The sequence below is a fragment of the Scleropages formosus genome, chromosome 12 (genome assembly GCF_900964775.1).
Source record: "Scleropages formosus chromosome 12, fSclFor1.1, whole genome shotgun sequence".
Lineage (NCBI taxonomy): Eukaryota > Metazoa > Chordata > Actinopteri > Osteoglossiformes > Osteoglossidae > Scleropages > Scleropages formosus.
Window position 1 is genome coordinate 6,876,349 of NC_041817.1, and position 27,664 is coordinate 6,904,012.

At 47.3% G+C, this 27,664-nt stretch overlaps 1 protein-coding gene across 2 annotated transcripts; it reads left to right on the top strand.

Annotated features, from left to right (window-relative positions):
• On the top strand, nucleotides 1–27,664 carry sema4c (sema domain, immunoglobulin domain (Ig), transmembrane domain (TM) and short cytoplasmic domain, (semaphorin) 4C). Of its 2 annotated transcripts, none has more exons than XM_018762549.2 (15): nucleotides 1–459; nucleotides 16,374–16,576; nucleotides 21,717–21,871; nucleotides 22,100–22,162; nucleotides 22,287–22,385; nucleotides 22,482–22,578; nucleotides 22,703–22,822; nucleotides 22,936–23,087; nucleotides 23,418–23,593; nucleotides 23,689–23,833; nucleotides 23,996–24,209; nucleotides 25,508–25,623; nucleotides 25,704–25,861; nucleotides 26,004–26,083; nucleotides 26,247–27,664. In XM_018762549.2, the coding sequence occupies exons 2-15, from the start codon at nucleotides 16,474–16,476 to the stop codon at nucleotides 27,125–27,127; spliced, it is 2,559 nt and encodes an 852-aa protein (XP_018618065.2). In that variant the 5' UTR covers nucleotides 1–459; nucleotides 16,374–16,473; the 3' UTR covers nucleotides 27,128–27,664. The 2 variants fall into 2 exon arrangements, with proteins under 2 accessions (XP_018618065.2, XP_018618066.2); XM_018762550.2 differs by lacking the exon at nucleotides 1–459 and adding an exon at nucleotides 9,498–9,679.

Sequence of the window (27,664 nt, forward strand, 5' to 3'; positions counted from 1 at the left end):
TACAGCGACACACGCACTGCAGGAGTGGGGCTTCCCGCACTGATCTGACTTTCCGAAGAGGCTCTCCAGCGCCGCGGACAGTCCGCGCGTGAATAGGGCTGTCCACGCATCGTCCCGCACAGCCCATCTGTGGCAGAGAAGGAGTGCGTGCGTGCGTGTGTCAGCGTGTGGGTGTGTGTGTTTTGTTTGGAAGTGTACTTCAAGTGCTCCTGCCCGCGTCTCACATTACAACGAGTGCGAGAGTGAATGGAGGAGAGTCGGGGCGCAGCGTAGCGTAGCGGCTCCGTAATTTCCCGCACGACGAGAGAGACGAGCGAGAGGCTGCAGACGGGAGAGCTGCGAGTTTCGGGGCCGTGAAGTCGCGCGCGGGGCTCCGCGCAGGGTCTCGCGCTCGCAACCGTCGCGTTCGCGGAGGATCCCGGTTGTCGAGGGGCCGTAACGAGTGAACTGCGGAGGAAGGTGAGTTTCCGAGCTCGTCGCAGGCTTTCGGTAACGGTCACTGACTGATGTTGTGGAGTTACCGCGTGAGTGACGGCTGTGTGTCCGGCCGACTTCAGCGGAACCGGGCTGTGTCCCAACTGTTGCCGGACCGTGAGGTCCTAAACTGAAAAAGATCCGCAAAATGAGACGCATTTCGCGTTTTACGCCCGTTCGGACTGTGTGTGCGCTGCAGCGGGGACGCGATGCGATGCGACTGCAGCGGCCGTTGCGTTGTGTGGAGACTCGAAAGTGACGGACGTTCTTTTACTGTCAAATACAGTTAAATGACGTTTAATCCCATGACTGTGCACTGTGACTCTGGTCACGGGCAAACGTTTTACTGCAAATTGCAAATTAAACTTCTTTTTATTTGTAGTTTTTTATCCGGGCTATTGGGAACTGCCAGAATTCGATAACTCCACTTCACACTTCGGATTCTGTTCTTCTTCTTGTTGTCGCGTTTTCACAGGCGTACTGTGGTAAACTAATGGAGATGTTGTTCAGTCGCCGAATGAATTATTATTTTATTTCCGTTTGCTGTCCTCCTACTTTCGTGAACCGGTTCTCAGTGAGAATCAGAATGTGGTCCACTTTGTTTTCAAAAATGGAACATCACGTTCACTTCAGTTGCTGTTTTTTCCCCAAACATTTGAATCAAATTTTGATGCTGGTCGCGAAGTTCAGGCCATAACTTAAGACAACAACAAGTTAGTACAGTAATCCTCATTCTGTGACTTTCACAACAGATACGGCCTGTTTTCCTCCTCCTTTCTCCTGCAAACGTTGATGAAATAAGTGCTAGCAGCAGCTGCCTCATTACAGTAATGGCAGCGCGAGCCGCCGGCGCGGGGAGGACGGGGGAGGGGGGAGGAGGGGGTACAGTGGCGGGACCTTGACTGGACCCGTGACTGTACCCTGATGAACCCCTTACTGTACCCTGATGAACCCCTTACTGTACGGTTAGGGTCCAAACGATGTGTTTCAGGAAGAACGGCTCTGTCGCACTCATGTGCCTTCAGTTCATAACTGTCTCCACTAGACTATTTACTGATGCAATAGGAGGTTTTCTTTTTTTTCAAGATGTTCACTTGTGTCCATGAATGGGTCATTGCTGTTGCTGCCTCTGTGTGATTTTGTGTGCTGGGGTAGCGGGTCACTGGAACCATGCTCAGCCTCAGCGCCTCTCCCCCCAGATGTTAAACTGTACATTGAGACTCAGATTGGATTCCTGCTGGGCTGATCTCTGCATTGTTGTTGGCACAATAGCGCTCATCCTGAGGTCCTCCCTGCCCTGCTATGCAGTGCTTCAGCATGCTGATTCACACACAGAGGGGCTTCTCGTGTGGAGCTCCACAGGGCCATTAGCACTGAATAACAGAGCTAAGTAACGGGTGTTACATGGGGAATTATATGGTAATTATATACAGCCAAGGTGCAATTGTGAAAAGCAAAAGTGTGATATGAGGTGAAGTCATCATTTCAGTGTCATGATGCTGCTGTTTTCTTCAAGGTGTATCATGCCTTAGCCTTCACTTGGAGTATAAGAGAATCTGTGTTCTTTTGCTAGTCCTAAAATGAGCGGCAGTTGGGGTTGTACTGGAAGCCGTTCTTTAAACAAGAAATCAGACCAGTACTTAAGTTTTTTTTTTTTTTTTTTTTTTTTTTTTTTTTGTTAATTCTATTTATATTTCATTGTGAAGATAGGACCATATGAAAAGAGTCCTTGTACAGAACGACTTACTTGCCACGTGGTATGATCCTGTTTCCATATGTGTAGCCACATAAATAAGCACAACAGAAATATGAGCTGGGCTGAGCCTTTGTTCTTGGCTCAGAAAATTGCTTTTCAGGGTAGTATTATCCTAGCATTGGTACGGTCTAACCCAGGCCGGGATTATCTCATAAATTCCTCCCCACAGATCAGAGATTGAAGGCAAAATATATCCTCATCAGTTTTCTTCCCTTACCTCCACCATTCTGCCTGTATTTCCATTCCCTCTGTCCCTTATCTGCTCCATTTCTGTCCATTTCCTCTGAATGTTTTTTTTCTTCTCCTAGTCCTCATGGATAATGAGCAAAATGACCCTCCATCATCTCTGCAGTAGGCCCACCAGCAGGGCTGAAGTCTCCATGTGGCACTAATGGTCCTGTTCAGTTAACCAGGCAAGAGAGATGAGGACTAGGCGCAGCCATTTGAGGTGACAAGGTAGGGGAGGGACGTCTAGGTTCACAGAATGACATTGGTAGGAGTGCAGCACAGGTACATTTTTGGCCTTGTGCAAAAGCCAACGGTTTTGATCTTCCTCTCTCAGAGTACATGGGTGCAGCTTGGGGGGAACACATCAATGCTTAGCTGTAAAGCGTGGTACCTGTGCAGAACTCCAGTCCTGGACCCAACCCCCGACTGAGAGTAACGGCTTTCCCGGCACCGTTTCTGTCCAGAGGGGTCTGCATTCTGATCTTTGGTTGTGGGGGAAGGAGCTGCGTTCGTTATGTTTCTGACGGCATTTGCTGTGGGCCATTTTCAGTCTTATGACTGTCATCATTGTAAGACACCCAGCTAAAGAGAGCGAGGAAGAGAAATATAAACAGAAATGAAGTAAAAGCAGAGGTGTGAGGAGCATCAGCCTTGTTTAAACTGAGCTGCAAGGCAGGATTCGCAATGAACAATTTTTTTTTTTTTTTTACCAGCTGACCAGTATTGACCATCTGCTGCTCTCTGTCCTCCCTGAAGGCTGTTAGTGATTTCTGAAGCGCTCTGTGTGTGTGTGTGAGTGAGTGAGAGAGAGAGGGTGGTCCCACTCTCCCTAGCATTAATGTATTTCTAAACCTACAGTAGATTTTTTTTTTCACTGCCTGCTGCACACTTGATATGACCACATACACATAAGCATAATCTGGCATAGATTGTAAATGCTGGACAGTTGCAACTAAACCAGTCAACTTGGAAACCACATTAAGAGAGGGTGTTTTAGAATGCAGTTGCCCAACTGTGTTTGCATCACAGATCTTAGTGTCTCTGAAGTGTCTTGTCCAGATGCTCCTTCAGCTTCTGCCGCACATGGTCTATTGAATCATCTCTCATCCTTTGTGTCTGATCCAGTGTTGTGTACACACAGCCTGTGGGGAAATTACAGACTATGGCCGTCTGTGCTGTAAGCATGACCCTCTCCTGTGCAAGTGACTTGGGTCGCACAGGCTCCCCATGCCTCCGGTGTTCCTGAGCTGGCTGTGCATAATTCATAACTGAGTGCTCCCAGCCTGTGGGTGCTCCGCTGTGCGTCGTGTTTGTAGGCCATTGGCAAAGGCGAACAGTGGGGGACAAGCACATTTTCTCCCATTTTGGGATCACAGTTTGTTTGTGTTAGTGCCTTTTTTGGCATTTGCTTTGTTCTGATACAGCGGGCCTTCCCGTGTGACCACACGACAGAACTGTTAGCAGCAGGAAGTGCTGCAAACAAGAAAAGTTTTTTTTTTTAAAAAAAGGGAAAAAACCCTGAGGACAAAACAAAACAAACATGCCCTCATAGCTGGGACGGAGGGGTACAGGGCTGATGCCACATCCCTGCGTGTTCCACTCAGGCTGGATCCACTTCTACCAGGACCAACCGAACCAATCCTTTTTCTGGGAGGAGCCCAAGACTGCTGAGAACCGAAACCCCATGCTGACGGCCATGGTGCCTGGCCCAGTGATCCCAGCTGCGCAAACTCCTGACCCCAGTACAATGGCGGGATTGTCAGGAGCGCCAGGCGAACTGCATCAGAACACTTCTGCATTTACCCCATGTCCCCGCTGCCTGCAGTGGCTGACCCCTGACCTTGGTTGGCTGCACTTGGTGGACCCCCTGCTGGTGCCTTCCAGCCCACTGCACCCTGTCTGTATGAGAAAGCAAGCAGCAGACAGAGGCGGCGGGAGGTGGCGGGCTGTGGGGGAGTTGGGAAAAGAGAGTAAGAGACTGCACACCTAAATCTCAACCTGAGAGGCAGAGATAAAGCTGAAGCAGCGGTCTACAATTACACCATCAATCTCCACCCTCTCCTTCTTTCTGTCTGTCCCCTGATATCCCACTAGCTCTCTTTTTCCGACAGCAGCGTGTTCGCTATCCATTCCTCTGCTCTCTCGCTCTCTTTCACCTCTCCCTCTGACCCTCTCCCACCACATATGGAACAGTTTATCTAGGAGCTTATTTTTTGCGCCTATTAAGCGGTCTTTTTTGTTTAAACAGCTTGAGAGAAGCAAACTCTATTATGGGTGTTTTTTTTGTTATTATTATTTTTTTAAAAAAACGTGCAGACCTGCCCAGTGCAGGAGAGATAGTGTGGTTGCTGGGAGTGAACTCCTTTGTCTTTGCCCCCTCCTAAGCTTTTAAACCTTGTGCTTTTTATGCATCAAAAAAATCAATAAAGCATCTCTTTAAAAGGTCTGGGAAATAATGGAATAAGACGGATAAGGGGAGAGGTAGAGATCCAGACGGATACATCCAATTGCTTTCATCTCTTTCCCTCTACCCCTCTTCCTCTCTCCATCCTCACTATACAAAGGGGGGGGGGGGGGGGGGGGTGTGTTCTGTAATGCTAATAAATTCACTTGGCTCCCTTTTAAAATTCGCAATCTTCCAGCTTTTTTGTGCCCTCTTTTTAAGTGCTGTGATTTATGTTTCTTGGAGTGAAACCCTCAGGGTCATATTCATTTTCACCTTCCTGGAAGCTTCTTCTGTTAGTCAATTGATTTTCTTCATTAAACTAGTTGTATAGATGTTTGCATCTGTTCATGTGCAAAGTATGCCACATCATGCAGAAGAGTGGATCTGAGCTGTTGTGCGCCACGTGTTTATTTTACTCAGCGGTGCGCTATATGCTAGTGTGGGCCAGTTGCATTTACATTTATTAATTTAGCTGATGCTTTTCTCCAAAGAAACTTACAGTTGTTTACCCATTTATACAGCTGGGTAATTTCACTGTAGCAATTTAGGGTAAGTACCGTGCTCTAGGGTACTGCAGCAGTAGGTGCGATTTGAACCAGCAACCGTAGGGTCCAAAGCACTACACTATCAGCTGCCTCCGGTTACCTACATTAGACTGTGCTTTTTGTGTTATGCTGAACCTCTCCAAACTGTTATATTTCAGCCTGAGTATGCCGCTGTTGCTTTTATGGTCTTCCTGTCGACTCGACACTGCGTGCGTGTCCTGTGCTGGATTTTATTGTGTTCTGGCATTGTTTGGAATGCATGCCTGTGCTGCAAAGTACTGCACTGTTCTGGGAGGGTTTTACACTCCAGGGTAGCGCAGCGCTCAACATTCGCTTCGTGACTGCAGTCCAGCTGCCAATACGGCACTATTGACGGATCTTTTTTTTTTTTTTTTTTTTACAATTTCTTTTTATTTATTTATTTTTTTGCTGTTTGTTTTTGTTTAAATTCAACAGTCTGAGAAGTGAAGTTACTGATTGAGTTACGCTGAGGGTGGGAAGTAGGATGTACCCCCCCACTACAATCACACCCCATTCTCCCTAGGCTTTCCGTGATTGACCTGGGGTGACGCTCCCCTGCAGCTGTGTAGCCCAAGCCAGCTGGCTTGCTGTGAACAGCGCGGTCTCTTCAGGGTGGTGGAGATGATCAGTGGACCGGTGCCCTCCTCCAATGGCCCACCTGGCTGCCACTGGAGATGGATTCACAGATTTACAGCATGGTGAGAGTGCACGCACTTGGCCTCTCCCTCTCTGCTCATTTGCTTAGTAGACTCTTCAGGTGGACCTCCCCTTCCCCCCCACCCTGTGCTCAGCTGTCCAGGTCCTCCTTTCAGCTTTTGGCTCCTCAAGCAGTGGTCCTAAACCATCCTTCCAGCCATTAAGCCCTGTTCATTAATGAATTTCTGAATTCACTAATGAACAGGGATCCCAGCCTGTAATATCAAAATATATGTTAATTTGAAGCCACCGAATGTAGTTTTTATATTCACCTCACATGCAAGCCTTGCCCACCAGCCCTTCTCATTGTCTTTTATTAAGTTGGTAGGAAACCGTTCATTTCAGGATCCAATTTTCACTGCTGTATTCCTTAATTCCATCATTGATCTATTTGCCAATTTAATGGAATAGAATTTAATAGCTGGAATTACATTTCGCAACGTCTCTAATTCCATTACTGTACCATGTTTTCTGGACTTGTATAAATGAATTAAGTTGCTCTCCACGTGTTGGAGCTAATGTTGAAACTACTGGAAACGCCACATTTCCAAACGTTGCCACTCGCAGGCCCATTACATTCAGGTCTCATCTTTGGCTTGTATCATACCTCCTCATTAACAGCCCTTCAGATCCTATCACACCCTCTGAAGTTCCTCGGTGGGTCCCATAAAGCCAGTCCACGCCACATTACCCAAACCAGGGCCGGAAAAATGTAATGGGACTTATTTGGGGAGTGTAATGGGGCACTCATAGATGGTAATTTCATTGCCGTTAGGTGCCCAGTGTGGTAGGCTGAGCAGTCTCTGTGCCTGTGAATTGCGCACCCTGATACCTTTCAGATTTTGTGATCGTCCGTCACTTGGCCTGTTTGTTGCTGTGATGATCAGACAGGCCCACCCATGACACCTGTTGATGCTCACCTCTTCCTATACTTCTGTGAGCCCACATGCTCAACAGGCTGTGCCCAGGAGGGATCCCCTGCTTGTTCTGCCTGGTCAAACACTAAGGAATAACCACCTCATCCAGTACAGCACTCAGGCATCTGTGTAATACAGGGGTTGTTGTTGTTATTGGCATTATTAATATAAATGACTTCATCGAGGTCCTTCGAGTGCGGGCGGGCATGCGCGCACACACACGTGTGAGCGCTCTGCAGTCTTCGTAACGAATAATGAGAACATATCCCTTGCCACCTTGCTGTTGAGCTAGTAATCTGTGTGATAATATCCTGAGAGACTGCTTTAAGGGCTCAAATCTGGAAAAATAGCATATTACTTAATTATCTAGGAGAGAACAGTATGGGATTATGTCAGCATGTCAATTGTCCAGAGGTTTGTCCTACTGTGACCAAGACTGTATAAACACATGAGATCACCTTTATTCAAGTGTCTTTATGTCCTTGTGTGTGTGATGGTTTGTGTGTGTCTGTGTGTGTCCGTGTGTGTCCATGCACTCACATGCATGTGTTGTTAAAAGATTTATACCTGGTTCGCATCATGCTACAAATGACTCACTGGACTGCACACATCCAGTGCTGCGTGCATAAAGAGGCAGTATGTGTGTCAGATATGTATGTGGTAGAACATTATTTCCCTGGTGAAGAGGAAAAGGGAACCGGAGAATATCTGATTCTTCCTGTCTAGGACAATAGTCTACTCAGCAATTGTAGAGAGGATGAAACGAGTATTGACCTTGAACATGTCGGATTTACACTAAATTTTCATCTTGCTGTAAACGTCTATACCATGCGAAGGACAGTCCTTGTAATCCTTCCAGCCAGAAAGTACTACTTTTTTTCAGGGTATATATTGGTCCTTTTGGAATTCATCATGTTGGACCCTGTTTCTTCGAGCTTTCCAGGAATGATGGCACAGGAGGGCGAGAGTAACTTTTCTCCTCCTTAGACTGGAGTACTGGAGAAGGCAAGGTGTTAATATTGGGGTGTTTTTATGCATCTGTTTGGGTTTACTGTTGTATATTTTTTTTAATCACAGGAAGAGTACAGATTAATGTCATGCAGCCTCAGGGTATGTTATGAAGAGGCTAATGCAGAAGCACCTGCATTAGCATAATATCTTCCAATTTATTCACACATAAACACACAGAGAGACTTGCACAGATATATACTTGTTTGTTTTAGTAAGGGTTTTACATTGAATTCAACTGACTGTAAATGATTTCTAACTTCGCTTCAGTGACAGTCAAAAATATATGAAAGTAACAAATAGCGTTTGCACTTTGGGTTTATAAAGCTGAAACGTTGGAAAGGCATTTTGTTTCGTCGCGATATCTGCACATCCGGCGTACTTTCATTGTGAGGACGTGGTTTTCAAAAATGTCCCCTCGAGATACAGGAAAAGAGAAACATAAGCAGGCATGTGTATACACACACACACACACACACACACACACACACACACACACACACACACGCAAACCTGCCCACCGTGCTCTCAGAAGACCGGAGCATTGTGAAGCAGTTAGGCTGGCCCAGCGGTGGGGTTTTGTACACATGCCAGCACTGACACCAGGTGCTGAATATTTCGTGCTTCTGTCTCCTCCATATCGGCGCAGGAATAACATCAACAGCCGTGAGCACTTGTACCCGGGTCTGGCCAGTGTCATTTAATGAAATGCTATGACTTTGCACATGAATCATTATTGGTGGCAATAAAAGCAATGGCACATATGGGGTTTCTGTGTCCGCACCACCAGGGACACCGAAAGCTTGTTTTGTGTGCTCTTCAGGGAGGATGATGGTCACAAACTGCCAGGGTGCTTTTGGAGCGTGCAGCCTGGGGTCCATCTGTGTTCAATAAACATGACTTGTCTGTTCCCGCAGATAGTTGTAAACACCCAGGTGCGAGAGAGGTTAGAAGTCACAACAAAAGACCTTTATAGTCACATCCCACCTCTTCGCCATGGTAACCAGAATCTTTTGTTGACCTGAAAGGATTATTGGATTTTTTTTTTTTTCCTTTTTAAATTTGACCTTAGAGAGGCTGCAACAGTGTTTGGTGTGATTGATTATTGTGCCTTCAGTGGAGGGTTCCCATGCATAGAAGACCCTGTTGTCAACCGACACCCTCAGTTTACTCTAAGGTTCTTCATCCTGGGTTTTTCAGAAATTCGGACTGATACCTGCAGTACAGTGATGTGTAAGAGTGACATGGCCTGTTTTACACTCCAGAAGGTATTTCATTTTTTGTTGTTGTTGTTGTTGTTGTTCTTGTTCTGACTATAAATGGAATGTGTTCGATTAGCTGTGCTGCATGACAGTACACCGAGCCCTCATACACAGCACATGAACAGCCTCTGGAAATGTACACCTGTTTTTATGAAAACTGCATCTTTGTAAGTGGTCTTTTTACTTCCACATCAGGTGTTTCATTAACTACCCGCTGTGTCGTGTGCTCTGCAAAGCACATGGACGCTGTGTTTCTTCCACTGCAAAGCCACTGCGGGAATTTCCTGTGACATTGACGGTCTCGACAAAGCAAAACCCTCAGTGAGGTAAATATAACATCCACTGAAACAGCACATTCAGTTCTATTTTTCCAATTTTCTAACACTTCTCCAAAGCAACTTCCAATATACAGTGGTTTTACTCATGTGTTGAGCAGGGTAGTTTTTACAGGAGAAATTTGATGAAATTAACTTGATCAAAAGTGCCACAGTAGGAGTGGGATTTGAACCTGGTTTCTCTAAGTCCTTAAGTGATGATTTTAAAAGAATTCAGAACTTAGTATTGAATTATAATGTGGATTTGACTCAAAGTAAGGGTATACTCTTAGTAGAAAAAAAACGATGAATCAAAGTAGGCCAAGTAGAAGTTTAATGTTCTTTCCAACTTTTGCCATTGTTGTAAGACTGACAGGTTGTACGTCAGTGGTAATGAAAGTGTATAAATTCCATCTTGCTTAAACACAGGGCACACTAAGGTTAACTCACGCTTAATGTCTTTTTTTTTTTTTTTTGCTACCGCATGCGAGAAAAGCAAGGTCATGAAAATTGGAGGAACTCAGGTGGTTTTTACATCCTTCTCCTTTAACATCCCCCTCCTTCTCCGTTCGCCACTGGTGTGTGTACTCAGAGTGGGGGTGGCATTTCTTCAGAGGAGGAAGGGGAGCAGGAGGGGAGAGAGGAGAGGAGAGGGTAGGGTAGGGGCGGCAGCGGCGGTGGCGGGGGGGTCTTGGATGTGCTGTTTGTTTAGGAAAATCCTCCCTGAGCGCAATAGCACATGTGCTGTGGCTGTAAGGGAGTGTGTGCATGTGTGTCGATGTAGTAAAGCTGTAGCTCATGTTTTTGCTCACTTAAAAATACATTAGATTCACCACACACAGTACGTTCTCAACACAGCTGCGGTGTGTTTGGACGGGGGATCGACGGTGCGCACACAGGTGGGATACCTGATGAATGCTTCAACGTACTTCCAGAGCAGCGCAAGCTCTTCCCCGATTGTTTAGTACCACTGGGCCTGGATCTTTAGAATAAGTTCATTGGTGTGTGACCTACTGGTTCTCCTGTTTCCACTAAGCTTCATGTTTTCTTGGGCTCTTCGATTGGATACAGGTTTAAACACCGTTCAGCCCGTGTGGAGTTTGTTTGTTCTCCCTCTGCTCGTGTGGCTTTCCCCCGAGTGTTCCAGTTTCATCCCGCTGACCGAAGATGCGTTTCAGGTGCACTGCTGCCTCTTATATTGCCCTGTGTGTGTGTGTGTGGGTGGGTGTGTGTTGCGTTGCTCTGCTGTATAAATGGATGAATGATCGTAGCGAGTTCAATGCTGTGTACGTAGAATTGAAAGTCACCTTGACTAAACGCGTCAGCAAAAAAGTCGTTAATGATATTTTATGTCCCTTTGGAGAAAAGTATGTGCAAAATGAATAAATGTATACGTTGTCTTGCAGTTACAATTTGGACTTGGCAGTATCTGACACGAAGGGATCTATTTTGCAGTTGCATCAGGACAGCAATGGGCACATGAAACCCTTCCTTTCCTGAGACTGGAGTGTCAGTGAGCACTGAGGCCGGTCGAGAGAGAGAGCGCTTGTCACAGGAAATCGGGCCTTTGCTCCTTTTTTCTTCGTGAGTGTCAAGAGTGTGCACGCACACGTGTGTGTGATCTGTCTTTTGAGCAGGATATTAATCTGATTGAAAGCAGATCGCCCTCTCTGCCAGCACCTCCTCCAAAAAGCCCTCTGCCACGAGGGCCCCACCCCCGAACAGCTGAATGTGACCTTCATTTGGGCTCATTGAGTCCGACTCCCGAAGGAAGTCTTAAAGCAAAAAAGAGAGCCATTTCACAGGCGAGAGCGAGAGGCTTCCCCTAAGAAAGGGGGCATTTTCTGGAAGGAGGAAATGAGGGCGGAGAATAGGTGGAATGAAAAGAAGAGCGAGAGAAAGAGATGGAAGGACGGGTATCGGAGGGGAGAGGAAAGAGTGGGAGCGATCTTGTAGAGATTTTGCACATCATCGGAACAGAAACAATACATCATAATAATTGGTTTTGCAAGCCAAACTGGAGAGGTGATGAGTCCATTATTATTTTTCTCAGCACGTGTTGTTATTAGAGAAGGTTGTAAGGAAAGTTGTGATCAGAGTGCATAGTTACTGAGCAGACAATTATGGATTCAGGGCCGCTGTGCTATTTCCGTGTGCTTTAATTGCAGGGATACAAGATGTTTCAATAGGTTCCTGATCTTGTAGATTGCTGTAGATGACAGGGACAGGCAAACAAACCAAATAATTTGTATCCTCAGCACCTCCTGAATACAAAGACAAAAGTATTGGAACACAGCTGGGGAGGAGGAGCCTGAGGCAAAAAAAAAAACGTGACCAATTGTGTGTCTGTACCTGTGTGTGTGTGTGTGTGTGTGTGTGTGTGTGTGTGTGTGTGTGTTAGGGTTTGCATTGGGGGACAAGACTGTACTTAACACAAGAATAGTGGGTGCTGGTCATAAATAGCTCCGTGTTGTCTGGACGCTAAGAAGGGGTTGGGGGAGGGGTGCATGGAAAGGAAATGAGCATGGGGCAGAAAGAGGAGAGACCAGGAAGGGAGAGGAGAGATAAGGGAGATTTGGAGGAGAGGAGTCGGAAATGAGGAGGGTTAGAGGGGGGAGGTGGGGGGGAAGGGGTGCGTGACACGGGCCAGTTTTTCCTTTTGCTGGCTGGCAATGTGGAACAGCGGCCCCCACTTGGCTGCCCCGTGGTCACACCTGTCCGTGGTGCCGAAGGGTAATCTGACCCGCAGCTCCAAGGCAGTCGCCAGATAATCTCATTCTTGTTATCTGGCACAGACTTCCCACAGTAGTCTTTCAGCTGTATTGATCGGAGCATATTTTAAAGGGAAGGAAGGGTGGTTTACATCTTGTAAAAGTAATGTCGTGGGAGTGCTGGAAAAGTGGGGGAAGGTGCGGGAAAGCACAGGTGTAATCCAACAGGATTAGATGAGAATGCGTAATGTGAATTGTCAGCAGGGCGAGGGGAGAAGCCGTGACTTCACCGCGCTGCTCGCTGCTCCTTCCTCTGGGGGAGTGTGGGCACTGGGGGCAGGGAGAAGGAACCTTCGTCTCATTACCTTCGTATGGCCCCAGTCACCTCGCACTGGACTGCCTGAGCAGCAGCAAGAAGGCCGAGGTGTGTAGGAGGGGGTTTAGGGCCATTAGCGCCCCCTCCAAGGAGACTAGTGGGCGAGCATCTTTTCTTCCATCAGATCACTGTTCAGTATTTGAAAAATAAGATGAATGCAAACATACACACAGGTCACCCCATGCAGCACATGCGCACGGGTGTAACGTGTTGCTGCCTGTGATGTGGATGTGGCAGCAGTGAGCACTATGGGAGTGGCAGTATGAAAGCACCAGCAGAGCCCCCTGCTACATCCTGGGTCAGAAAGAGGCACACAGAAATGCACACACTGCTTGTGAAATAAATATGAACATGTAGATGAGTTCTTGTCACACCGGAGTTGGATCTCTTTCAGGTGTAAGGAATTGCTGCCTTGGGGCTGATGAACAACAGTTGCGGCCTTGATGGCACCGATGTGTCTCCACGTGAGCGAGCGGGGCCATGGTCGGTCTGCTCCCTGGGACTGGGGCAGCATGTGGGCCCGCTGGGGGATGGAAGGCTGGTTAGCTTCGTTCTAGCGTCTGCCTTTCTTCTCTCAGGTGTTTTTTCCATAGCAGCCTGCAGCTGATTAAACTCCATTTGACTATCACCCCGATGCTGATTGTTCCACAAACAGCACAGCCTGCCAACACACACACACACACACACACACACGGAATAACCCAGCTGGTGACAGTGCTGCGGAACACATCACGCGAGCACCAGTGGCCCTGCCGCTGCCTCAAAACATCAGCTGTGGAAGGTTAGCTGGGCCCCCACCCTTTCATCCAGCCATGAAAGCTGGGATGAGAGACACATGGTCGGGGGTGGGGTGGGGTAGCACCCCCTCTTCCTGCAGGGCTGTCTCTTGGACCAGACAGGGCTGCGCTCCTGTGATTAGAGGCCAGGTCTCTAAGGGGCACAGCTGCCACCGTACCCCCCCAGCCGTCAGTCCAGGGTCGGATGTGATGGATAGGTGGGTCCGCTTTGAGTTGGACCAGTGTGTTCCTGGAGCTCGGTCATGTGTTTGTGCTGGACAGGAAACCTGGAAACCAGTGCTGCATTGACCAGGTGGGAACATTCTGTTAGTATTGATTTCAAAAGAGCATAATTTGATTAGATCGCTTTCCCATCCCCCATTTCTGTTACTGGTGTGTGTGTGTGTGTGTGTGTGTTCGTTCGTTCGTTCTGAGGGAGGTGACTAAAGAGTCAGCCTGTCACTGCCCGCATTCGACTTCCCTTTGGCCAGACACCTGTGACCTTTGAAAGGTTAGGAGATCAGAAGCAGGAAGGGTACTGCGCGCCCTTCAAACGGGTGCGTCAACAAATGGGCCTTGACTGGAGGAGGGAGGAAGAAAGAGGCCGAGGTGGAAGGCAGCAGGCAGACAACGTGGGAGTGCAGAGAGGCAAGAAAAGAAGCACAGAAAATTGGGCCGGTCGGTACTCTATCTCTGACCTTTCACGGGAGTACTGTTAAAACAGGATGCAGTTTCGAATCACCATGTATTTAAGATCTGCCATGTTGAAGAAGTGTGTGTGTGTGTGTTCATTATCATGCACCTTCACGACTTGTGTTAAAGTGCACGCAAGGAACCCAGAAATATCACACCGGTCTGTTTTGTGTGCTTTCGTTGTCTGTCTTCTCTCCACTCGTAATCTTTGCTGTTGACAGTGTCCACCTACTTGTTCCACTAAAAGGGAGAAGCGGTTCCTATTTTGCGGCGGAGGGCATTCTGTTTGCCTCAGATAAGGTCCGGTCTGCTCCAGGTGCGCAGGTTCGGGTAGCTCCGGACTCGTATGGTGTTTCCAAGCAGGCCGTTTTTTGTGTGTTTGCCAGAGGCACTCGATTGATCCAATAAAGCGGAGTGCCAGCTGTGAGTCATCAGACCCCTGTATGAAAGCCAACTCATTTTGACAAAATTGCAGTGATGCTAGGCTCCAGAGCTCTCCTCCTTTTTACAAACAGAACTGGCTGATGTGAATACTCTCTGTCTCAGACGCTGTCTCAGATGAGCAATGAGTAGGCTTTTAGCTGCACCGCTGCAAAATACGGCTTTGTTGATGTGGGCAACGAGGAAAAAGGTAATGCAAAGTCAGGATGGACATTCGCGCCTCATAAATACATTTAGAGTGCATGTCCCAGTGCCATTCAATTAATTTAAGTGAATTTTCCTTGGTTTTTGAAAAAAGACTGTTGCAGAAATACAAAGACCAAGAGCAGTAAGACAAGAGTACTTCCACAGTATTTTAAAACGCTCTTGAGCATATAAAACATTAACCAAACATTAACCATCTTCATGTGTTTTCAAGTTGCCATGAAACATAAAAATGGCTTAAGTTTGTTTTTTATGCATGTGTATCCTTCATCAATATATTTATTAGAAAAATTATGCACATGCTCCTTTTATCTCTTTTTAGTAAGAGATGTTTAAATATTTTAATAAACAAAAATGCTGAACCAAAATGTTATAAACAAACTAGATAAAATAGCACAGAAGGAAAGGAACATTTTGGAAAAGTTCTGAGGAGGAAAAAATACGGAAGAATGTATACATACAAGAATACACGTCTTAGCCGTTAAATGCAAAAATGAATCGGAATCTTGTTCAACCCAGTGCGTTTTTAAGATTGTGTAGAACCATTTCAGTCCAGAAACCAGCGCTGGACCGAGCTTCTCTGTCTTAGTATGAATTGTCACAACCACAGCAGACCACATACTGTACTCTAGCCTGTTCAGTGAACACACGGAAGGGGTAGAGGAGGTTCCTTGAAGGGGTTAACTTGGCATAGTTCAAGGAAAGCTCTGTTCTCCACCATGAGGAGAATTTTGGGGCTTTAAGACAAAGACTGATATTTTTCAGTGACACGAGCTGCCTTCCTGGTTTGAACTCTAGCAGCTGATGGTGATGCTCACAGCAGGAGCGCGTGTGTGTACGTGGACAGCAGATGACCGTGTGACAGCTGAGCGAGTGGTTCTTACCTGCTGTCATCCAGAGAGCGCATTATACACTGCCTGGCACTGTTCTTCTTCAGACTGTGATCTACATACACTGCATAATGTGTATGCTCATGTTGCCGAGGCCTCTGCATGGTGGCATGTTAGTGAGGCTAGAGTTAGTACTAGTTACAAATTCTAGTTAATTAGAGTGGAATGGGTAACAGTTACTTGGACTGGATTCAATGACATTGGTGGTTTTGAAACCATGATTTATGTTTGGATATATGGAAATATGCCAGTTAAGAGTTTTTTTTTTTTTTCTCAGGGATCTGATAAAACAGCTTTGTAAGTGTCATGAAACACATGGCCAATCTTTTTTAATTGGGCATATGCTCAGTTATCTGTAACAATTCACTGTAAACCTGAAGCAGATTGTCAGTGGTCGACCAACCATATTGTGAATTAACTGTTTTTCTGAGTGTGTGTGTGTGTGTGTGTGTTTTTCAGCATGATTAATTTTGGTGGGAAATGATGGGGAAAGCTACTGTATGAAAGGGTAGCTTCCTATTGCCCATTTTTTGTTATGTCTTGGTGTTTCTTGAGCAGGCTGTGTTTGTAAAAACTGTCCATATTCAAAGGGTCATTTTTCTTCCCTTTTTCCAGATTGCCAGTGAACCCGGGTCCCAGGGGTGGACCCAGCATCTGTCTCGCCTGCATCTTCTTCTGTAATCATCTGAAGTCTTACTGGGTAGAGTTTGGACCAATGGCAGACACCAGGGTCTTGCTGCTGCTGCTCCTGATTGGCTGGGAGAAGGTCATGTGTTTGAACTGGAACCCAATCCCACGCAAGACTGTCCTCCATAGTGGTGGGTCACCATGCCTTCGGCAACTTTTCAGTCTTTTACTGGTCTCACTGGGACCTGGTCCTTATCAACGAAAATGGTGCCGCCTGTTCCTTTATTCTTTCTCCTTTTTTTCCTTAATTTTCTTTTCGTGATGGAATTGTTCCCTTTCTTATCCATTTTTATTTATTCCATTATTTTAAAGGTCTTTTCTGTTTTCAGAGATTGCATTTCCTTTATGCGAATTTAGTTTTACTCCATAGCTTTGTTTTCCCCTCTCTCGCTCTCTCACTCTCCCCACTTGCCTCGGTTCTGTCCCGCCCTCACTCTACGATGGTGAAGGGCAGGGAAATGGAAAGGGAAAAAATATACTGACACGCAGTCAGTGGTGGACGGGAAAAACATACGCTCCAGATCTGTTACTCCTACCGCAGCGGAAACATACAGTCAAGCACAGACACTGACTGCACACTCGTGACCAATGAGTGCATCTCACACACTACATTTTACACACACACACGGACATTAACTCTTGCAGATGCGCGCACACGCATTATGTACCGTTCTCTTGTTGTGAATAGCAGTGTGTGAGAAGCAGGACACCAACTGCCTTAGAAGGGCAGGGAACAGATCCAGAGTGAAGATGGAGAAGTGGAAGAGGCGAAAGAACAAGGAGAGACCGTCCTGTATGCAGTCCTTACTTCCGTGTTCCGCTCACTATTCCAAATGTGTTCATCAGCCGTATAAGCCATAGCCGTGGATGCGTGTGAGTGTGTGTGTGTCTGTGCTACAGTGTGTGTGAGAAAGAAAAAGACTGCACTGTGTGTATAATGCTTAGACTTGCAGTCTGAGGGATTTAGTGCTTTTGGTCCATTGGGGGTGGGGGAGATGGGAGTGTAGATAATATTTACTCCCCCAAAAGCCCCCTGCGCAGGCTCCGCCTCTATAATTATGTGTGGCTTAAAGTAATTTGGGCTGTGAAGGGGCGAAACAAAAACATGTTTAACTACTTCCTTCTCTCTGTCTTTTTCACTCACCATTTCCTCCTCTCTGTGCTGTTCTTTCTTTTGCTCACTGTCTGCAAAAAGTTATGACAAATAGCCTCAGTGAGTATGCAGTTCTTTTTCCAAATGCTTTCTTTGGAGGGGAAAAAGTGAAAGGCTTTTAGGTGAGCTTCACTAACTCATCATGAAGGGTTAAAATGTAGCAGGACCTCCCTCTTTCTTGCCCCTCCACACCACCTCCTCACTGTCAACAGCCAAAAACACGGTTCCAGGCCTTAGGAGCTCTTCGGGGCCGTGGTTGCTCTGCAAAGGACAGAGAGAATTGGGGGGGAGAAAACTTTTATTTTGTTTTGGACTAAACAAAAATGTTTCCTTAAGTACACATTTGTGCTTTGATCTGGAGAGCAGGGCAGTGGATGAGAGAAACAGTCGAAGGAGGACTTGGAAGGACAGCGAGGCCTAGATTGAAAAGGGGAGAGTAACATGAGCCCGAGAGAGCACACAGCAAACTTAATAAGGAGGGAAGGATGGAAACAGAGGCCTAGCGGCTCTGTACCCCATCATTACCATAATGACTGGTTGGCAGGAAAGGGCGTGGCCGCTGGGGGCGGGGCCAGGAGGACATGACACGTCCGTGGAAATAAGCAAGTGTTTTGGGTACCCCTGCAAACCCATGCTCTCCACATCATCTTGTTTTATTTGGACCTATTTCCTGGGTGATTCCCTTACCTAGATGGCTGATCTCTAGACCCTTCAGGCCTAAAAAGTATTTACACAGCTGGGTTTTAATCAGAAACTCTTTTTGCATTTCAAAAGCTGCCACACCTGCCATTTGAGCCCAGGAGCCAGAAGAGACCCTACTCTGCCCCTTACATTTCTGTGAAGAAATCATTCATGCAATAAATCGATTTTTCTTTTTCATTGTGTTTGAACTGGGAAGCGTCTCTGACTCATTTTATTATGTCTCTGTCCATGCCTGTTGTCTTGCAGTTGCTGTCTCAGTACCATTCTCTCACAGCAAGCCTAGTTTATTAGCCATCCATTGTTGGTTCTGTTTTTAACCTTTTCCTCTCTGTACCTCCTTTGCCATTTCATCTCTTTCTCACACACCCCCTCCAGCTCCCACCGTGTCTATTCATCTGTCTGTCTGTACCTCGCCTATTCTAGAACTGTCTCAGCCTTTCAGCACTGACTGATGTCTTCTCACTGATACGCTTTAAAGTTGTCCCAAATGCAGCAGTGTCAGTTTTTGTTCATCTTTATCTCTCTGTATTCGTGTCTTCTCTGTGCCTGTCTGTGGGTGGATGCATGGATGGGGTTTGTGTTTGGGAGTGAGTGACATTGTACAGTGTGTGTATGTATGATCTGGAATGTGTGTGTGTGTGTATGTGAAGGAGTGTTACCCAAATCTGCTAGATTTTGTGTCTCGCTTGCTCTATTGCTGCTTCAAAGGGCTTAAAATAGCTGTTTAATTACAGTGCCGTGTGTGAGCTCCACCGTGGCTGTGAGCTATAAGGAGAGCCCAGCTGTATTTATAGTTGAACGTCTCAGAACGGTGCAGTAAAATGGCCCAAATTGTACCCAGGCTGGGACATCAGAGCAGCTAAAAACACGATCTGCTCGCCCTGCTGCCCACTTATTTTGAGAGCCGTGACCCCGGTTTTCTGCAGCCCTCGAGGTTTCCGGGAGGAACTTTTTCAGAGATTTTAGCCGATTCCTGAAACGTATCGGGGCAGGGAACTCGTCCGTTTTTGATCAATGCAGTTAAAAGGAGGTGCAGCCCAGCTGATTTTTTTTTTTTTTTTCCTATTGTGCCGCAGCCTTTGCCACAGGGCCCGGCCACTCGCTGGCTATGGGAGCAGCGGCTGAGTGAATAAAATGTCACTGAATTCCTCCCTTTGTTCTCCTGGTTTTGTTCAGCTCTGCCTGTCATCAGATTTCTTTTTAGGATTTTCCTCTTTTTTTCCTATACTGTTTCTAATCCCTTTCATCATTATATCATATTTCAGTGTTCTGTTTCAGCAGGTCTCTGTATAGTTTTACCTCCGCATTTTCTGGACAGAATGAAGAGCGTGATTGGAGAGACAAAGGGGGTAAAGTGATCTCACTGCTGCCTCCATGTGGATATGGATGGTGTATCTGTCTCTTTGTCTCAAATTTACAACCACATCTTAACGCCAGTTTCAAAATGCCGTGCTCATGCCACAAATGCTGGTACGCGGGCTTTTTATCCCCGGTTCCAGAGAAACGCTCTGTTTGTGGGCAGGTGCCCAATGGGGCTGATGGGGAGAGTGTAGCGTGTGCCTGTTTGTCTGACTCATCTGGCAGAGTGGAAGCGAACAGATGTGCGTCCTCCTCCCCGAGGGCCTTCTTTCCTCTGCATATTCAAAACTGTTAACACATGCAAGCGTTAATCTTCATCTTTTTAAATAGTGTATAATTCGAGAATGGCACCTAGAAGTCATGGGGGGAAAAATCTTTTTGTTCAAATCTTTTGTTCCCACCACTGGTTCCCCAGAAAACTTAAAAAAAAAAAAAAATAAATAAATAAATAAACAAAATAATTCTGACAAAATGAGTGCAGAAAACGTTCCCCTTTCTGGGTTTCTACACTGTTTGTGTCTTCCACCCACTCATTGTCTCTTTATCTTTGAAGCACACACTGAAAAAACCAGCAGTGTTTATGTTATGGGCAAACCTTGGCAATGTCTGATTCCTTGGGCTGCCTAGCTTTCTCCAGTACCTTTCCCCTGCATTTTACGTCATTTAAACCCTACCTTGCATCTCTATCGCACGGAGTGTAAAACTTGACAGTGTACAGCAAAGTAAAACCGTTGATGGAATGATAGATTAACAAATCACAGTCATTGCTGGGCATAACAACCATCTAGCTTGTTAAATAAAAAGCTTGTTTGGTGTATCCTGTTGACGAGTAAAAGCAGCAAGCGCAACAGCTGGCTTCGCCCAGGTTTATAACATAGCTGGAGATGGGTGTCTAACATTGCACCAAAAATAATGCAAACAGTTGGTATCCACAATGGAAGACTTGAGCAAAGACTAACGGTGCAGCGGCACGAAAGCAGCATGTGGGAAGTTGGGTACTGCTGGGAACCTGTGACCATGCAAAATTGATAGTGGTCATCATTGACTTGTCCTGATCAAACAGCGTTGCTAGTCCTGTGAACAAAACTTCAACTGTCCTCCAGCTGCGACCATTCGCTCTCATTAGTCTGACACGCAGTACGGCTCGACGCACGCTACGGTGTACAGCGTACTCTTCGTTTCCTACTGCATTTATTCCTTTCATTCTCTGCCTTTTCCTTCTTCTCTCTTTCTAGCCTCTCCGTTTTTCCCACCACAGACGTTTCTCTTTGAGTCACTTCTTTGCCCAGCCTCTTTAATCCCTTATCCTTTCTCTTAAATGTACTGCGTTAGTTGTTTTGCTCAGGAAAACTGCAGTCTAAGTCACACATTAAATAATGAACACAGAAGATCAGTGAAGTACAGCAATATAAATTATGTATTCTGTGTACTGAGCCGGCAGGGAATGTTCCCCTGTTAGTGGGGCAGCAAAATAGAGTAGTTCTTAGGGCTGCCGCCCCTAACTCTGTAAGGATCCAGGTTCAAATCCCACCTCCTTCTCTAGTTCCTTTGAGCACGTGCTTAAATACTTACCCTAGTCTGATACAGTTTAAAAAAAAAAAAGTGTTCAGCTGTATAAAAGGGTAAATACTTGTCCGAGTTTATTATTGCCATGTTGCCTTTACATTTACATTTATTCATTTAGCAGATGCTTTTCTCCAAAGCGATGTATTTTCTCTGAGATGTACAATCTGTGCATTACATTAGAAGAAAGAGAGACATAGTTATAGACATGTTATTCTTAGTAAACCTAGTTTGTTGCTTTCAACTTTATGCACCGACCTCCCCCTCTGGCCTTACGGGTGTTACCGGGTTGGCTCCGGCTCCCCGCGACCCCGTATGGGACAAGCGGTTCTGAAAATGTGTGTGTGGGTGTGGGTGTGTGTGTGTGTGTGTGTACTTGTAAGTTGCATTGGAGAAAATTGTCAGCTAAATAAATCAGTGTAAATGTTGTGCCAGAGAGTGGACAATGGGGACCAGTGTTTAAGTAGCCTTTGTCTCTGTCTGGTGTGTGTCAGAAATGTATGACAGCGTGGCCAGGTTCCGGGCCGTGGGGGTGTGGAACTACACCATGCTGACCCTGGCTGAGCACGAGAGGGTTCTGTACGTGGGAGCCAGAGAAGCACTCTTCGCCCTGGACCCGAGCAACATCAGCAAGCAGCTCAAACCACAGGTACCAGCATTCGGCAGGGGAGCACGACACCTGTCTATACAACACTACATCCTGTGGCAAAGCTCTCCTTCACTGTTTTTTCGTTTCTGGAAATAGATGAAGTTACATCTTGCGAATCGGAGGGGAAAAAGTTCCATTTTTCTTCTATTTCTGGGTACACTCTTATGGGAACGTTGTATGCATAATACATAGGTGGCTCCTCTGACTGTCTGTCCCCTCCCCCATCAGATTGAGTGGCAAGCTCCCTCAGAAAAGAAGAAGGAATGTGTTTCAAAGGGCAAGAACAACCAGGTACCGTACATGTGTGTTTGTGGCAGCGAATCTGTATAATTGCGCACCTTGGAGGTTGCGCGAGCCACATTGCGCTTCCTCTGGGGACGGCTGCAGCTTTCCTCAAAGCCTTTGTCCTTCACAGACCGAGTGCTTCAACTACATCCGCTTCCTGCAGAGCTACAACCACACGCACCTGTACACCTGCGGCACCTACGCTTTCCAGCCCAAGTGTACCTATATAGTGAGTGTTGGCTTCGGACTCCACCTCACGCACCACCAATGTTCCACAGCCCAGGATGCTCCGCAGCTGAGCTCACTGTCTGTCTTCATCTCCCAGAATGCAGAGCTCTTCACTCTGAACAGCGCAGCCCTGGAAGATGGAAAGGGGAAGTGCCCCTACGACCCGGCCAAGGGCCACACAGGGTTGATTGTTGGTAAGCGTTTGTCTATTTCTGCATCTGTATCTGGCTGCTGTGTTCGCTGTTTTGCTTTCGTGCGTAGAAGGGAGGAGAGGCGACATACAGAGCACCCTTTTCTCACCTTCTCTCTGTCCCTCAGACAAGGAGCTGTACTCGGCTACGCTCAATAACTTTCTGGGTACGGAGCCGGTGATCCTGCGCAACCTGGGACAGCAGCACTACAGCATGAAGAGCGAGTACCTGACTGCTTGGCTCAATGGTGAGGGGGCGAGAGAGGGTGGGCGCACAGGGGGCGTTTCAGAGCTGGGGAGGCAGTGCGGTGCTGTCCCTGCCCACCTTGGTCTCTCACAGCCTCCTTTGTGTCCCTCACAGAGCCTGACTTTGTGGGCTCAGCCCTTGTGAGGGAGAGCAGCGGGAGTCCAGAAGGGGATGATGACAAGATCTACTTCTTCTTCAGCGAGCGGGCGCTGGAACTGGATTGTGACAGCGAGCTCATTGTGGCCCGAGTGGCACGTGTTTGCAAGGTGAGAGCACATGCGCTTACATACGCTATTCTCAGTTTCGCTCTCATTTTAATGTAATGCATCGCGTCCAGCTGATTCCAAAAAGAAATTGGGAAAACGTAGCTGCTTATAATTCTCAAAGAAGCAATCTTAAAATAAAAACTATTTTTTTTGTTCGCAGGAAAGTGCATTTTTAGGAAAAACACAGAAATTGTAATAGATTTCTGTACAGAGGAAAGTGTGCAAATATAATGTATCGTCTCACATGCGCAGTCATTGAAATGTTGACAAGACAGGCTCAAGAACACACCCAGCCAGTGTAACTTGATGACCACACACCTGTCCTGTCAGGGGGATCTCGGTGGAACAAGGACCCTCCAGAAGAAATGGACCACGTTCCAGAAGGCCCGGCTCGTCTGCTCCCTCCCAGAGCGCCATGTGAGCTTCAACAACCTGCGGGCCGTCTTCACGCTGCCCGAAGCTGATTGGAGGACCACTGCTTTCTACGGCATCTTCCACGCCCAGTGGTAAGCGGGATATTGACGGCGGCCCCCACCTCTCCTTCTTGTACCCACAAGGAGCGGCATATGACTGACCTGCTCTTTATCCGTCTTTCCAACAGGGGAGACGTGGACGTGTCAGCGGTGTGCCGGTACCAGATTGACGAGGTGAAGAACGTGTTTGACGGGCCTTATAAAGAGTACAGGGACCCCTCCCAGCGGTGGGGACGCTATGTGGGCACTGTGCCAAGTCCCCGCCCAGGAGCGGTAAGTTAGGCATGGTGCGGGGGGTGTTGGGCAGCAGGGGGCTTAATACCCACAGGCAGGGCGTGCATCTGCTGAATGGCCATGACTAACACCAGCCCACCTTGTTTCTCCCTTTGTGCGTGGTTGTGTGGGTACGTGGGTGTGTGCACATCTGTCTATCAGTGTATCACCCGCTGGCACAAGGAGAATGGTTATAACAGTTCACTGCAGCTGCCCGATGCCACGTTGAACTTCGCAAAGAAGCACCCGCTGATGGACGAGCAGGCACAAGCTCGCCCTCTGCTGCTCAAAAAAGGTGTCAACTTCACCCAACTGGCGGTTGACCGTGTCAGCGCACTCGACCAGAGGGCCTACAGTGTGCTCTTCATTGGCACAGGTATCATGACCCTCTTACCTCACCATCTTTAGTGCCTGGAGGTAGCATTCGCACTAGCAGCACACACCTCTGCTTCTCAGGCAACACACCCACACACTACAGTACTTCTCCAGCGCTCCATGTGGACCTGCACCTTCTGCCCCCAGCAGTCCCACCAGGCCACGTGGGTGCGGTACTGTAGAAATAGTAGTGCCTCACCAAATATGAAAACATTTGTGAAACACATGGAGTATTTCTATGATACACACCCCTTCTTATTACATTTAAAATATGACAAATGTATGCTGTATTATAATTGAAGGTCACTTGTGATGAATTATTTATATTAACAGAAGATATCAAGCTTCTTTGTTCCCACTGGCATAGAGAAATTTCCACATGGCGTAGTAATGGTCATTTATGTAATCGTTATGTAGACATGTTTTATTATAATATTATAATATTATAAATATTCTCTTTCATGAACATGATTACATCAGTGTACCTAATTTAATAACCTTGCTTGTGATGGTGACCTAAATAACTATGATACTATTAGTAGTACTGATTTCATTTTTAGCTGCTTGGTTCAGGTCTTATCGTTTGTGTTGGACATCTTTCTTGTGGGTCCTCCTTAGCATATATAAATCAGTGTTATATTTGTATTTTTGTCCTGCTTTGGGTACCAGTGCCTGTGTTTGTTTTAAATCATTTTAGGTTAAATAGCTTTTTTCAGTGCTTTTCCTTTATACTAATTAGTGACAGGTTATTGGGTGACATTGTAGTAATTTGTGCAGTGAGTTGCATGGAAGCGTTGACTCTTTCTGACGGTTTAGACCCCACGGGCCCTCAAGGGAGCACCAGGCATTGCCTCTTTTGTCAGTTTAATTAGCCAGTAACTGCAGGGAAGGCACTGATGAGGGAGACCACATTATTATTTTTTGATGGCTTCTCAAAAGTTATGGGATTGCCAAAATGAGCTGGGCTGGAAGCTGGCTCTCTTTGTCTGTGGCATTATCTTCTTAAGCACTCGTGGGTCTCTGCTCGTTCTGCTCCCTCGTTCCCACTGGACAAAGCTAGCCGGTCTTACTGGTTTCACTGTGTCAATGTCGAACATCAAGGCAACAACGTGTGTTTCTGTAACAGTGTCCACAAGGACTTCAGAACTTTATTTAGCAGTAAGAACACTGACTGCACACTTACTAATTATCTAGAAAATTGTTTCCACAATAAAGCAGGTGTTCATTAATAATCTGGAGCTTGCACAAACTTTGTGCTAACCTTTGGCGCTGTCTGCTGTCCTCTCTGCTCTTGCACAGCGAACGGATGGCTGCAGAGAGTGGTCATCCTGGGCTCGGAGGCCCATGTAATCGAGGAGCTCCAGCTTTTTGACACGCAGCAGCCTGTGGACAGCCTCACTATATCCCACTCCAAGGCAAGCCCTCCTTCCGAAGACTGAGGTGTCTGAATGCTGCTGACCACATCCCTCATCACGGTTACTCGCCTTCTTTGCAGAAGTTCCTGTACGCTGGCTCTCGCACCGAGGTTCTCCAGCTACCACTGGCCAACTGCAGCCGCTATCAGTCCAACCCAGACTGCCTTCTGTCCCGCGACCCCTACTGCGCGTGGGACAGCGAAGGCCGGGCCTGTGTCCGCGTCGACCTACACCGCGGGTGAGCTGCACCCCTGTCCCCTCACCCACAACTGCATTCCAGAACCAGCAGTTCCTAAAGGCTCATGCTGTATATCTAGAGTGGTCTACAAATGACCTGGGCCTCAGGCACAGTAACAGTTCCTCCTCCTGCTTCTTTGTAGGTCCACTTCTACACTCACTCAAGACCTCATGCTGGACAGGTTCAACTGGGGCAAGTTTCCTGTGCCCATCCCAAGCCCTGGTGAGTCACTGTGGTATGGAGCACAGTGTATAGAGCTCAAATAAAGACTTTAATGCAGTAAACATGAAGTCAATATACTTTTTGTGTTATAAATGCATGCAAACTTGAAAAAAAAAAATAGTTGTGCTGATGAATTAATGAATACTCTGCCTTTTCTGTTCAGAACACTCCCCACTGCGGAACATGACAGTGGTGGTGGGATCCGACTTGGTTTTGCCTTGCCAACTGGTGTCCAACCTGGCTCAACCATCATGGCTTCTAAATGACCGAGAGCTGGTCCTGGGTCCAGAGGGGAGTACAGGGGCCCGTTTCGACAGAGCTCTGCGCGCTCTAGTTATCCCAGGAGCTGGCGCTGCGCAGGCCGGTCGCTACACATGTTACTCGGAGGAGCAGGGTGTCCGCTTCCAGACAGAGCGCTACCAAGTGATGGTGGTGGCCAGCGCCCCCGTGTTGATGAAGACTCATGCCCCTGATGGGAACATGGGCCTCTTCTGGGTCCTGGTGATCACCCTGGGGGCTGCTTGCCTCCTGCTGATGGGTGTCTCTCTATACCTGCGCCGCCGCCTAAAGCTGGCATTGGGCAAGGGGGCAGAAATGAAGCCCTTGGAGAGCACCTTGGTGTACCCCATCACCTTGCCAAAGGAGCCTCCCACCTTTGTACCCAGTAAGATGTCCAGCGATGAGGACCGATTCTGGGAAACAGGAGCCAATTACTACTATTCTGATGGCTCCCTGAAGATTGTTCCAGGCCACGCCCTGTGCCCCAGCGGCAGCTCAGCCTCACCCAGCACCATCCCTGGCCAGCCAATCCACTCCCCGAGCCGCCTCAGCTTGACCAACATCCGTGGTTCGGGCAGCAACGGCTACATCCGCCTCAATCTGAGCACGGCCGGGGAGGAGAGGGGCGTCGGGAGTGGTGGTGGGGGGCATGCTGGAGGTGGGGTTGGGAATGACTACTCCAGCCCCTTCAAGGAGGAGCTGCGTAGGACCCTGCAGCAGAGGAGTGTGCTGCCAGACGCCAACCCAGAGGAGTCGTCTGTGTAGCCGCCCCCGCCAGAGACTGCGGGTAATTGCAACTTGACTCACCTACCTCCCTCCTTGTGCGGAGGCCTCTGTCCACAGCCCACTCTCTCGCCAATCCTTGTCTTGTTCTCTCTCGCTCAGACTTCCATCGATCACCTTGCGACGCTACTTCTCTGAAGAGTTTGCACAAGGCTGGTTATGCGCTACTGTGCTTAAGCACCTTTTGAAATTTCCAAGCATCGCGGTAATTTTCCTCAACAGTCTCACATGACGCTGTACATTTTGTATTTAAAAATGAGTATTTATCCTGGAGGACAACATCCGAAGCATGGCAGTCAAACAAATGGAAGCTTGAACACTGAGATGGTCTGGTACTACTTTGCACTAGGACTGGAGTGTCTAAGAGCCAAACATGAAAAAAACTGGCACCAGTACGCTGACTGCATGGGAATGGGCCATTTGCCCATGTGCTGAGGTTCATTCTTCTTGCACTTGAAAGATCGTTTCGACGTGCAGGTTCTTTTGTGAGAGAGACAAATGCTGAGAATGAGTGAGAAA